Consider the following 14,907-nt stretch of genomic DNA (forward strand, 5'->3'; position numbering starts at 1 on the left):
TCGCAAGAGTGAAACATGAAGGGAGTTCAGTGATGATTTGGGCAGCCATGTAGTGGTATTTCGTGGGCCCTATGGCTACTCTTCGAGCTCGCATTACTACCAAGAATTATGTGACCATTCTGGCTGATCAGGTCCATCCCATGGTACACTATTGGTCATTAAAATTGCTACACCAAAAGAAATGCACATGATAAACGGGTATTCAATGGACAAATATATTATACTAGAACTGACATGTGATTACATTTGCACGCAATTTGGGTGAATACATCCAGAGAAATCAGTACCCAGAACAACCATCTCTGGCCGTAATAACGGCCTTGATACGCCTGGACATTGAGTCAAACAGAGCTTGGATGGCGTGTACAGGTACAGCTGCCCATGCAGCTTCAACACGATACCACAGTTCATCAGCAGTAGTGACTGGCGTATTGTGACGAGCCAGTTGCTCGGCCACCATTGACCAGACGTTTTCAGTTGGTGAGAGATCTGGAGAATGTGCTGGCCAGGGCAGCAGTCGAACATTTTCTGTATCCAGAAACGCCCACACAGGATCTGCAACATGCGGTCGTGCATTGTCCTGATGAAATGTAGGGTTTCACAGGGATCGAATGAAGGGTAGAGCCACGGGTCGTAACACATCTGAAATGTAACGTCCACTGTTCAAAGTGCCGTCAATGCGAACAAGAGGTGACCGAGACGTGTAACCAGTGGCACCCCATACCATCACGCCGGGTGATACGCCGGTATGGCGATGACGAATACACGCTACCAATGTGCGTTCACCGCGATGTCGCCAAACACGGACGCGACCATCATGATGCCGTAAGCAGAACCTGGATTCATCCGAAAAAATGATGTTTTGCCATTCGTGCACCCAGGTTCGTCGTTGAGTACACCATCGCAGGCGCTCCTGTCTGTGATGCAGCGTCAAGGGTAACCGCAGCCATGGTCTCCGATCTGATAGTCCATGAGGCTGCAAACGTCGTCGAACTGCTCGTGCAGATGGTTGTTGTCTTGCAAACGTCCCCATCTATTCACTCAGGGATCGAGACGTGGCTGCACGATCCGTTACAGCCATGCGTATAAGATGCCTGTCATCTCGACTGCTAGTGATACGAGGCCGTTGGGATCCAGCACGGCGTTCCGTGTTACCCTACTGAACCCACCGATTCCATATTCTGCTAACAGTCATTGGATCTCGACCAACGCGAGCAGCAATGTCTCGATACGAGAAAACGCAATCGCGATAGGCTACAATCCGACCTTTATCAAAGTCGGAAACGTGATCGTACGCATTTCTCCTCCTTACACGAGACATCACAACAACGTTTCACCAGGCAACGCCGGTCAACTGATGTTTGTGTATGAGAAATCGGTTGGAAACTTTCCTCATGTCAGCACGTTGTAGGTGTCGTCACCGGCGCCAACCTTGTCGCCGTGCCACTACCGGCGCCCAAAGGCAAGTCGTGACACTAACATTACTAATATCGGAAATCCAGCAGCTCACAGTCTGAACAACATTCCTATAACGTTTTGTATCCATACGGTAAATAGTTTTCCATCTACACTGACTCGAGTGGTGAAAGTTTAATTATAACTGCCCTGTATTTTCTTTTTTGTTGATGTAGCTGCGACGTCTCTGCTCCTACGTGGAGTTTTAAAAATAAAGTTTACTTTATTAATGTCGACGATCTTACCCTGGCAGTGGTACTCAATACACGGATAACTATTAATGGCACATCTGTGATAAAAGGGGTTTGCGTGCAGCGTCATATTCTTTTGCTGCAAACACTGTTAATGGAAAACAGTCGGCCGGCCGGAGTGGCCGAGCGGTTCTAGGCGCTACAGTCTGGAACCGCTCGACCGCTACGGTCGCAGGTTTGAATCCTGCCTCGGGCATGGATGTTGATGTCCTTAGGTTAGTTAGGTTTAAGTAGTTCTAAGTTCTAGGGGACTAATGACCTCAGCAGTTAAGTCCCATAGTGCTCAGAGCCATTTTTGAAAACAGTCGTAAATATTCGTAAACAATTATGGCATAAGGCCTATTTCAAATTAGGGTAGTTGACACAGTCGAAGATTAGAGTTCAGTTAATTGTTGATTACCCTCAGGCATATGTACACAGTTCTGGCTTAAGTGACTCACTAAAGTTAAATTCTGCCAACTCCCATCTAACCCACTAAAACACCGACTAGTTCAAACAACTTTTTGCATGTGGAGAGTAGAATCACTCCCAGCGCTAAGCTAGAGTATTGTAAGTTGCTAATCACGCGCTAAACACAAGTTCCCTGAGAAAGTTCATGTCCTGAAGTTAGCACTTCGCACGACAAATATTTTATTGACGTGGTTAAACAGATACAAATGACTCGCACAGCGTACAGGAGTCCCTCCCCATATTTGCCTCTCGGAATTTGCATCATTTACGTACATTATGGGCCTCCATCCGTCACTATCCTGATTCATCAGATTCCAAAAGCTCTTACGTGAAACGGTTCAGGGGCGTAGGACAACTTCTAAGCCAGGTTGGGTCCTGACGGCGGAGGCGAGGTTCTGGGAACAGACCGTAGGTAGTTTAGACAAGACTTAAGTAAAAGAATATGTTAACAACTGCTTCTTTTCCTGATTACTCTGAACTTGAGCACAAGATCTACACATAATATCCTCTGTGACAATAAGGCTTTGATGTGCAAGTAAAAAGAAAAGAAATAAAAGAAAAGTCCCAGTTAGCAATGATTCCTCAACTATTCACATTGGAGTATCAATAATACAGATATTTACAGTGGATTACAGCAAACACAACAGTACCACATTAATACTGCATCAACCATTCACTTAACACATAGTTTAATGCTCATTACTTAAATTTTGAAAGCAATAACCACTAAAATAGGAATTGATCATGTGGAAACCAATTTGCTCCTTTTTCAAATGACACCCTGAAAACCATGGATCAAGACAGTAAAGTAGATATAACATTTATTGACTTTACAAAAGCATTTGCCTCAGTGTCATAGTAGCACTTATGAATGTAGATACAATTAATGGGGTATCAAATGAAGTTTGTGGCTGGATAGAGGATTTATTGGCAGCGAGGATTCAGCATATTATCTTGGATGAAAAGTCATAGCATCCCATGACTACTGTATTAGTAAACCACAAATGTACTCAGTCAACTCATAAAAATGCCTGCATATAACAGTTGACAACAAGAGGAAATAGAATGGTGAAATAGATTCATAGGTGGGAAACATTGTTGCATGGGCAAGACACTGGGAAAATACAAAAATATCTGCAAAGCAGACTGCTCACAAAACACTTGTGCAACTCATTCTATAGTATTGTTCAAGCATGTGGTAACCATACCAAACAGGACAAACAGGCAATATTCTTTCGATCATAGGAGAGTGTCACTGACATGGTCAACAACTTGAACTGGTAGACACTTGAAGGTTGACATCAGTTATTGTGCAAAATACTGATGTATGTACAGAGTTTTGACAACCAATGAAATGGTAAGTGAGGAAGCTAGAAATATGCTAGAACTTTTAGCACATCATTTTCATAGAGACTGCAACGACCAGATTAGGCAGCATGCACATAGGCATTTAAATAATCATTCTTTCCATGCTGGAAAACCTTAACATGGGGTATAACTAGAAGTACTCTCTGTCATGGATTTCCAAGAGTTTTGCAGAGAACAGATGTACTTTTACAAATATTTCATTGTACCCTGATGTAAATGAAGATTTGGTATTACAAGAAAACAATGGAACGTACAGGTAGGAATATCAACAATATATTTGTGTCTTTTTGGCAACTCAGTGTGTCATTTTTATGGTGAATAGCAATCTATCTTTGTCATAATATTGTTGGCATTAAAATAAGAAAAGTAGAAAAATGTTTATCAGGACAGGAATAAACCATTGAAGCTAAGAAAGGAGAAAAAGACAGAAATAATAGGTCTTTAGTCTGTATACAGGACTCCTAGAGTTATATGTAACTGCTATCACCATATTTGCAAATTATGTACTTTCAAATTTTTCTCACAGTGTAGGTAGTAAGGAACAAACAGATGGCTGCAAACATTTTAGATTCAATTATTTCTTCTATGAACTGTACTTTTTAACTACCTGAATATGCAATCTTCATATACATTTGCTCATTTCTTTATTTCGTTAACTTGTATCATGGAAACAATCTTTCACTTAGGTTGAGAGAGAGAGAGAGAGAGAGAGAGAGAGAGAGAGAGAGAGAGTAGAGAGTAGATCCTTAATGTAACATCTTATATTACCTCATCAGTTTACTGAAATCATTACACCTGAATATAATAAATATAGAAGTAATACATTTCTAAGGTTTGTAATACAAGAGAAATAGTACTTACCTTTAATTAACCGCTCTTTAGTCAAATACCTTGTTTTTAAAACTTATCAGTTGCTATATATTCTATGAATAGAATTGAAAATTTGGTAAGGAAGAATATTTGAGCCTTTGTTACATTATAAGTTGACTTAAAAGTGCTTGACTTCAGTTCATTTGACTTTTTAGGGGAAATCCCATGGTCAAATATGTCTGCCAAAGAACTAACAAAGCAGTACTTGGATGGAACCTCTAGTTGCTTATGGGAAAAATCTAATATTCCATCTGCTTTGAAGAATATCCTTGCGGGTTGCTTGCAGCCCAAAGTTCAAATGAGAAAAACTAGTTTCATTAATGTACTGGAAAATGTCTCTAGAATACAAGTAAGAAAATTTTGAAACTCTTGTGTTATGTTTGTCTTTTGCTGATAAATGTTATGGTCCACTACAAAGAAGCTGAAATGCACAGGTACCTTCAAAATGATTAGTTATTGACAAACAGATCGTGGCATGTCCGGTTACTGATTTAATTTTTATTTTTCATTTTACCATTTTCCACATGTAACTGGGCATGTCAAGTACATTATATAGTTATTTACATGTAGTAACAAGCATGTGTATCATACATACAGGGTGGAGAAAAATTGTGTCACAAAATTTAAAACCTGTATAGCGGATGCCAGTAGGAACCAAAATTACCATTGTTTTGTGGGTCGGCAATGCACAGTTTTTAAACTACAGAAACTTGGCACCACGAACTGCGTTTGCCTGTGGGATTGCCCTGTTGCTGGATGCTCTGGACAATGCATGACCACGAATGCTTTGCCTGCCGGAGATCGCAATTTAGCCACGGTGGCCCACACATTTGATGGTAGCACACCAGCCTTCCACTCAGGGGTTAATCTGCTGGGAACCTGACACATCCATTGTAGTTTCATGGTAAGACATACCAGGAACAAATCCATCAACAGCTGTTAATTTGCATACAGAAAGTCTTTTACAAATTGTCTCAGCTCTGAAAAGGGCCCTTTTGCAGCTAGGAAATCGCTTACGTGAAGCAGGTGCTTGAACTAGTGACACTCTGACGTGACACAAGCTAGTAAACATCGAACGTTGTTTTGCCAAACTCTTTCAAAGATTCCTGGCATTGCCCAGATGTGATTGGTGGCATGTTGAATGCGATCCATTAATTCTTCTTCATTTCTAGGTGGTTCGCATCCGGGGTTGGTAAACTAGAACTTTGAAGAACCCCCACAGGACAAAGTCTAGCAGCATGAACTCTGGTACCACAAGGGCCATGTCCTACAAGCACCTCTGCCAATTACCCAGTCATCAAAGAGTTTATTTAAATATCCACGCACATTATGACTGTTATGTGTGGGCACCCCATCATGCTGCAACCACATGCTTACCCATATGTTCAGGGGAACATCTTCCAGCAGGCCGGTAGAGAATGCTGGCCATCACCCCTCAAAACCTCCCAGACTAATTTGATGAGTGACCCACATGTCGTGTTCAACCGCTCAAGTACTTGTCGTATGTGCTTCCTCGAAGTGCTCAAGAACAGTCTCTTCAAATGCTGCATCCCATCATGTTCGAGGTCTTCCAGCATCACCATGATATCCTGCTAATGAGTCTGTTTCATCAAGTCACCGGTGAATTGCTGTAAACATTTGTGGGTGTTGGTGGCGTCTTGCTGGATTACATTGCTCATACAACCATAGAGCTTCATGCGCATTATGATCAGCTAGTCCATAAACAAAAACCATATCTCATTGTTCATCATAAGAATACTATGCCACCATGCTTACTGTATGACTGAATTGCAGGTGATGTGTGTGTGCTCCGAAGTGAAGCTTACGTGTGAATGCCTCTGTTGTGAGGTGGAGACAAACAGCTAGACCTATTCAACATGTGTGCTTATCACATTGGGGCAGTGATGGGACGAGGGATGTTTGTACATGTGAACCAACAACCATAGCGTTGCCCGTCAACTGACGAACAGCAACAGGGCAATCCATGGCCAATCAGAGCACAAAGTTTCCGTAGTTTAAAAATGGTGTGTTGTCGACATACACAACATTAGTAATTTTGGTTTGTACTGGCATCCGCTATCCAGGGTTAAAATTTCATGATACAATTTTGCTGCACCCTGTATATCTAAATACTCTCTGAGGAGGAAAAAACAGCATACCATGAAGGAATTATCTAAATAGGATGGAAATTGGTAGATGTGATGCACATGTGCAGACAAACAAATGATTACAATCTCAGAAAAATTGGATGATTTATTCAAGAGAAATTAACCAACAGTTCTTAGATTACTGATCAGTGTATGACAGACTGCAGGTGTATCAAAAGGAATCATCCAATTTGGCACATCTATATTTCTAAAACTAATAAATATATACAATTAACTTTGTTTTTTGATGAACAGGAAACGGAAAAAAAGTTTTTTTTCATATTTTTTCATAGTTGTTCAATATGCCCCTCATGATGCATGGCATCTCTCAATATAGTATTTAAATTTTTCCCACACTGCAGTGGGCATGTCTTGAGTTACAGCTTCCACAGCTGCTGTTATGCAGTGTCTCAGTTCATTCATTGTTGTTAGTAACAGAGGCACATAAACAGAGTCTTTTATAAACCCCCACAAGAAATAATCACATACAGTCAGGTCCGGTGACCTTGGAGGCCAGTAATGTAAGGCTCAATCATTTAGTCCCGTGTGACCAATCCATCATTCAGTAATCCTTTTATTTAAAGATTCCCACACTTCCATATGGCCCCATCCTGTTGGTAAATGAAGTTGTTAGAATCTGTCTCCAACTGTAGGAAAAGAAAGTTAAAGGCATATCAATATATGTACTTCCTGTAACAGTGTTCTCGGCAAAGAAAAATGGACCATACACCTTTTTCTGTGAAACTGCACAAAATACATTAATTTTTGGAGAGTGCCTCTCATGTTGTACAACTTCATGTGAGTGTTTCATATTCCATATTCTCACATTATGATGGTTCACCATTCCACTTAAATGGAATGTTCAATTGTCACTAAACACTAAGAGTGAAAGAAAACTGTCAGCCTCCTTCTCGCCAAGAAAGAAATTACAGAACTCCACATGCTGTTTGTCACCTTCACAAAGAGATTGCAATAGCTTTATATGGTTTCATGTGTAAACATCAACACAACGGATGCCAGATGGACATTAGGGGCATGTTGAGCTCACGCGCTGCATGGTGAACAAATTTCTGCAGATTCCTTGTGAAACTATGGTGGACACATTTGACATCTGTATCAGATGCTCGGGGACAGTCTGGAAATTTGCCTTACACAAACAACCTGTTTCTCAGAATTGTTCATGCCATCATCTAATGCTCTGGATGCAGGAGGATCCACATCATACCTAGTACGAAAGTCATGCTAAACAGTTATTACTGACCTGCACTGTGCAAAATGTAGAACACAAAACACTTTCTATTGTCCTGACACAATTTTTACTAGAACTGAAGTAGACACACATTTCTGCTACCTAGTGAGTCCCATGTAAAAAGTGAGAGTTTGCTCTTTCCAATATTATGTTGTTCATGCACAATTCTCAAATAACATAATAGTTATGGCTTTTGTAAATTGGATGATTCTTTTTGATAAACCCTGTACTAAGTGAGTATGTTGATAGATGATGGACAGTTTTAACTTCTGTCTTTTTCTCTTTTTTACAAGTGTTGTTATTGTGGTCATCAGTATGAAGACTGGTCTGATACAGCTCTCCATGCTCCTCTATCCTCTTCATCTCTGAATAGCCACTGCAACCTACATCCTTCTGAATATGCTTACTGTATTCATCTCTTGGTCTCCCTCTACAATTTTTACCCTCCACATTTCCCTCCAGTATCAAACTGGTGATGCCTTGATGTCTCAGAATGTTTCTTATCATCTGATCACTTTTTTTGGTCAAGTTGTGCCACAAATTTCTTGTATCCCCAATTCCTGCTCATTAGTTACATGATCTACCCATTTAATCTTCAACATTATTCTATTCTCTTCTTGTCTAAATGGTTTATTGTCCACATTTCACTTCCATACTTAGCTAAACTCCAGGGAAATACTTTCAGAAAAGACTTCCTAATGCTTAAATCTATAATCGATGTTAACAAATTTCTCTTTCTCAGAAATGCTTCTCTTGTCATTGCCGGTCTACATTTTATATTTTCCCTACTTCAGCCATCATCAGTTATTTTGCTGCCCAGATAACAAAATTCATCTGCTACTTTAAGTATCTCACTTCATAATCTAATTCCCTTACCATCACCTGATTTAATTTGACTCCATTCCATTATTCATGTTTTGCTGTTATTAATGTTAACTTTACATCCTCCATTCAGCCAAATGTCCATTCTGTTCAACTGCTCTTCCAAGTCCTTTTATTTTCCTCATAGAATTAAAATGTCACTGGCAAGCCTCAAAGTTTCTATTTCTTTTTCCTGAACTTTAATTCCTACTAATTTCTTTAGTTTCCTTTACTGATTGTTCAATATACAGATTGAATACCATCAGGGATAGGTTACAACACTGTCTCACTCCTTTCTCAACCACTGCTTCCCTCACATGCCCCCTGACTCTTAGAACTGCCTTCTGGTTTCTGTATAAGTTGTAAGTAGCCTTTTGCTACCTGTATTCTGCCCCTGATACCTTCAGTACAGTTAAAAGTATCATAACAAGTAATGGACATAATCTTTTCTTACAAATGATTCATGTCTCAAAGATTAAACTCTGTCATTTCTGTATTAGGCAACAAACAGGCAAGAAGATAAACCAGTAACACAGAATCAGTCAGAGACAACTGTGAAGAGAGTTCGTGTTTCCGTGAAGCCCTTACCATACAGGTCACCTCCAGCAGAAATACATGCTAACTTGGTTGATAATACAGCAACAAAAAGGTGAGGTACCAACAGTGAAGAATCAGTGCTGTACAACATGCATTATTGTAGCTTTAATTACTTAACAAGGAAATAAGTTCTCATTCGTAGTCTCTTTTTAAAAAATATAATTTTAGTAAACTCGTCTTCCCAGTTTTTCATATTTTTACCCATTCATAAATAACACCCCCATTATTCATTTGCACAGGTGATTGAAATGATAATTGGAGCTAGTAGTATTGAAAAGAGCTCAATGGGCTAAATCATCGAGAATTTAGAAGGCAGTACCATATTTTCAGATTCTATAAAGAATCTGAGAGTGAATGAGCTTCACTCTTGGACACAGTCTACCATAAATTTCTTGAACAGTGAATTGTGCTCAGTGATTAGAATAGAACACAGACAGCAGGACTGATTCTCAGAAGAGTTGTCCTGTATCACCTTTGTTTGTGGCAAAGTGCTTGATAAGCAGCAGTTGATCCACAAATAACATTGCTTAGGAAATATTTGTATGGTGCCAGTTAGGGATCTGCAGCAGCTCAAAAGTGAGAAGCAAGTTATTACAGATTTGACTGACTGCCAACAGAGTGTAACAAAGATGCAGAAAACTTTAACCTGCACAAATCTGAAGAAAGATATTATACATTGTATGAAAACATACTGAAAAATTCTGTGTAGAAGTCTTTAATTTCAAAATTATGAGTTTTTTCAACCACTTATTTATTAGTCTCAGGGAGTGTGATGATACAATGTGATTAACAATAGTCTTCAATGAGGTGTTCTAATAGTCATTATTCTAACATTTCACTCTCAAATTCTTAATATAATTGTTCTCAGAGTTAGTATGACGAGGCTTTGCTGTTGAAATGCTGCCCAATGTTCAAATAGTCATTATTCTACCATTTCCTCTCAAATTCTTAGTGTAATTGTTCTTAGAGTTAGTATGACAATGCTTTGCCAATGAAATGCTGCCCAATGTGTATGAAATATGAAGATGTCTAATGTATCATAGAAGCTCCTTATGACTGGTATCCAGTTATGTGATTCTGTTCAAAATAACAGCAAGCTTACAATACAAAACATTAACACTATATCTGTAAACAGACTTTCCATCAATATCAACATAATTTGTATTGTATCCATTGTTAATATTAAAAAGTCTGTTCTCAGGTTAGGAGACGATTCTTTGTTACAACAGTTATTTGTATGGATGATTGCTATTTCTATGGTACATTTTATGTAACTGTGCAGTTATCGATGTATTGATCAATGTATTGTCTTTTGTTTCAATGGCTGATTATTATGCATTCCACACTCACTTCAATCAGAAATTGTTAAGTATAATGAGATTTGAAACTGTTTTTTCCACAATCTTTCATAAATGTCGATGCTTTTGAGTCAGTATTAATACTTTATGGTTACGTTGTAAAAAATTGGTGTTGGCATCATAGTTTTCATTTTTTGAAGTAATCTGAAAATTTTATTATTTTCCCATAAAATGAAACTTAAAAGACAATTTAATCACAGGCAATTTGAACAGTCCAGCCATGACAAGCAGACACTAAAACTAAGAACTCAGAGACTGAAAAATCAATCACATAATTATGAAAATAAATTGAATACTGGTTCATCAAATAATATGGGCCAGAATAGTAAGAATTACGCTGTATCACAACACCTAAAAGCACCAGGTAAGAAACATACTGCAGTTAATTATAACATGTTTATTCATATACCTACAACTATTGTTACTGTGGAGAAACACATAAATTGTTAACAGAAATGTCAGTAATATTTTCATTAAACTACAGTTAGCATCATAGGTAGTAAACAAAAATAAATGGTCTTTTAACAATGATACCGAGCAGATAAGTTTTAATTTATTCAGGATAAGTAGAAGAAATTATCTGTTGAGGCTGCAGCTCCTTGGCTGTACAGGAGCTGTTACTGAGATGACAGTCAAATGATATAATTTATAGAAACACCCTGCCTCACAAAAACATACCACTGTTTGTAAAAATGCTTCAGTTCTGGTGAAACATTTCATGCTCAGCATATATTAATATATATGTGTGCTTGAGCATTGTCCCCCAAAATGCTGGTCAGACCCTGCAGAAAGTGTCATCACTTCTGTCTCAAAGCTGGTCATAGGTTGTGTTCCTAAAATGAACATCATAGAGACAGTAGTGATGACACTTTCTGCAGGATCTGACGATCATTTTGCAGGACAATGCTCAAGCACATTCAGTGCAAGCTGTTACTGATTTGTTTGACTGATGGGGCTGCTAGGTGCTATACCACCTACTGCACTCCCCTGACTTAAGCCCTCATAAGTTCAACTCGATTTCTAAACTGAAGGAAACACTTCACAGCATTCACTTCAGAACTGCTACAAATTTGTCGGGCAACAGACCGCGCCGCTCGAACTCTCAATACAACTGGCACTGCTAAGAGTATCCTGTGACTTTCACATCACTGGCAACAGGTTATACACAATGCTGATGCCTACTTTGAAGGTCAGGAAAACTTTGAAACATGTATCTATTTTGTACGAGCTGTAAATAAATAGCTGCCAATATTAAAGTTCCAACCCTCTTGGTTGCTCCTGCACTAGTGTTGTTGTTGGTGAGTAGAAGTGTGACAGAGTAGTGGTCAGGAATGGTGCAGGCTTTGAGTATATGATAATCACTGCACAGGCACCAAGAACTGTCCAGCTTGGGGGTGAGGTGAAAAGCTGATGACCAGGGGCATGTGGAAGGGTAAAGTACACCAGTGGCAAGCAGCTTATCAAATTAATTCTGTGCCAGTTTTGGAATTGTGGAGCATAAGGCTGTTTGCATACCAGGAGGCTAGGATGGCAGTGTTGTAATGCTGTGTTAAATGTTCCAAGGGTCACTGGATGGCTGGGTAAAACATGGAAATTCTATAAGGAGCTCGACATATGGGTCCAAAATTGCCAGCTTTTTCAAGGTGAAACATGAGAGGGAACAGGAGCTGCAGCAGACAGACCTACCAGAGGCGCTGTCAACTAAAAGATACTTTGCTGCGTCAATGAGTAGGTTATAATGACCAAGAAAATTGGTGCCCGGAATAGGATCAGTAACATCTGAGACCATAAAAGTCCATGGAAGTACATGGTAAAGACCTAAGTTGAGGCAGTGGGTATGCACCCCATAAGCAGGGACGGGTAAATTGTTGATGGCAGTCACCAGGAGAGAAGAGGTGGTGGTGGTATTAACAAGGTAGTGGACTGGAAAACTGGCATCAGTCAAATCCCAGACGAGTAAGCACTGTGAAGTAGTACAGCAACCAGGCATGCCTGCTGTTGGTTGCTGGGGTCCAGGAGCAGTGGGATTTACATCTGTGGCAATCTTTATCAAACTTCTGGTGGTACCAGCAAACTGCAGTAAATTTGTAATGGTCGTCAGAGATTCAGCTATAATTGCACTGACTGCGGTAGCTGTTTTCTCCTTGACTGGTGTCACGCAAATGGAGGTGGTCAGTGCCCAGTGGCAGGTGTGTGAGGTTTAGGTGGGTGACACTGTTAGTAAGTGCTCCCACCTTGGAGCTCATGCATGTTAGAATCTGGTAGAGGTCAGGGGCCTGCATGCTGGACGGGAGGTGGTTAGCAGTGGGGCACAATTGATTTGGTGCACACCTATGCTTGGGGTGGGGTGGAGGGGTGAGTGAGTAGCAGTCATGTTGGAGGCTGCCAGTGGAAGCCATGGGGTAATAGCCACTGGAACACATTGCAGCCACAGCTGGGAAGGAATTCAGAGTCTTGAACAGTTTGTTGACCAAGACAGTGGCATTCCCTAGCAACAAATGGGCATGAAAGGCCAGAGCACACTGTATGGGGGCAGGAATGTACATGAACCAGCAATTAGAAGTAGGCCTTTAGGGAGGATGTGTGGTTTGTTAAGTGCTCTGATGTAATCCACCGACAGATACAGGTGCATGTCACTGCACTGTTCAGAGGATAGCAAATCACGTGGCCATTGTGACTCTGACGGTGCAAAGCTGGAAATGATGCTCTCTTTTAGTTTAGTTCAACTGCCTGGGGGGGGGGGGGGGAGGGGGGCATTTGTGTGTGAAATGACAGAGATGACATCCCAGAACCTGGGAAGTGGCTCATGGATAGTTGTGTGTAGAGTTCTGAAACCTCCAAAGTGTCTGTGGGCGCTGGGTGAGGAGGAATAATGGGAGGTTGGTGGTTGAAGAGCCCACTGGGCATTACAGCTGGTTGAATAGCCCATTCGCCATGACAGCTGCAGGAGTGGAGATGTTTGGTAATGATGTTGTAATTTAACAGTGCATCTAGTGCTTCACAACATGGTATAGTGATGGGGGAAACAATTGCAGAAAATGGGCAGGGCACACAAGGCATGGACAAAGCAATAAAATATCCACTGTGTGTGTTTCTATGAAAGATAGAGTTCTGTATACAATAATGCTGACTGGTCTCAAAGTGCAGTACCAAGACGTAAGGTGGCACATGCAACCTGCTCAGCAGGCAGCAGGGACGGTGGTTGGGTGACGGGGTGGGTGGGGAATGATGGTGCTAGCTGAGGATGGGGTATGGGTGAAGAATAGTGGGCAGGGATGACAAGCGGAGAGTGGAAGGTGCAAGCAGAATGTGTCCTGTAGATTTAATGGAAAATAGCTGCCCTCAAAACCAGGCGGAAAATGCCAAATTAATAAAGTAAAAACCAGTATGTTTCAGTACTGGGATTCGGCACTTGTTTTAGAAGGGGTTACCAGTGAAGAAATGTCTTAGTGTTCCCTCCTTCACTTTTATGTGGTTGCAAGTTTCCAGGATGTCACAAATTTTACAAGAATAAATGACAATTAATAAAACATATTGAAGGAAACAAGTGAGCTGGTTTGCTTGATATTTATTTTTAAAATCTAACTATGACAACAAAAAATAATGAATTTGCATTTTTGGAATTAAGAGGAGCCCTCACATATGTTACAGTATTTGGTGCAACAATGTCTGCTGCTCCAAAGAACAAACACTGAAGGGGAGACATTACAGCAAAGTACAATCAGAACAACATTCATGTTGGTTCAAAAATGGTTCAAATGGCTCTGAGCACTATGGGACTCAACTGCTGAGGTTATTAGTCCCCTAGAACTTAGAACTAGTTAAACCTAACTAACCTAAGGACATCACAAACATCCATGCCCGAGGCAGGATTCGAACCTGCGACCGTAGCGGTCTTGCGGTTCCAGACTGCAGCGCCTTTAACCGCACGGCCACTTCGGCCGGCATTCATGTTGGTGAAATATGTACATGCAAAAGGGGGGAGGGGAATGGAGGCAAAGATGGACTTGCCTGGCAGTGAAGGGAGTCAGCACAGCCACATAAAAGAAAATCATTTCTGGGCCCACCTAGCAAGAAAGGGATAAGAGAGCAACCAAAGTGAAATGGTGATGTAAGTCACCTGGAACTTCTGGCAGTCACTAGACCTCATTGCACTGAACACACTCTACTGCAGTCAGTAAACAGGCATCTAACATCAGACTATGCAAAAACATGACAAAAATCCTTTGAGGAAACACGGCTTGCAGATGGAGCACAGGAGACATGGTGGAACCTCTCACATATGCTGAACTGTGAGGAAA

The 14,907-nt window shown here is 40.6% G+C and overlaps 1 protein-coding gene across 1 annotated transcript in view; it reads left to right on the forward strand.

Annotated features, from left to right (window-relative positions):
• The window catches only part of LOC126248959 (uncharacterized), a 208,874-nt gene that overhangs the window by 137,325 nt on the left and 56,642 nt on the right, over window positions 1–14,907 (forward strand). The window contains exons 8-10 of the mRNA XM_049950494.1: window positions 4,550–4,743; window positions 9,152–9,300; window positions 10,807–10,970. Of these exons, the coding sequence (XP_049806451.1) occupies window positions 4,550–4,743; window positions 9,152–9,300; window positions 10,807–10,970 (507 nt within the window). The remainder of the gene's footprint in view (window positions 1–4,549; window positions 4,744–9,151; window positions 9,301–10,806; window positions 10,971–14,907) is intronic.

Source organism: Schistocerca nitens, chromosome 3, assembly GCF_023898315.1.
Source record: "Schistocerca nitens isolate TAMUIC-IGC-003100 chromosome 3, iqSchNite1.1, whole genome shotgun sequence".
In the NCBI taxonomy this organism is placed as follows: Eukaryota; Metazoa; Arthropoda; class Insecta; order Orthoptera; family Acrididae; genus Schistocerca; species Schistocerca nitens.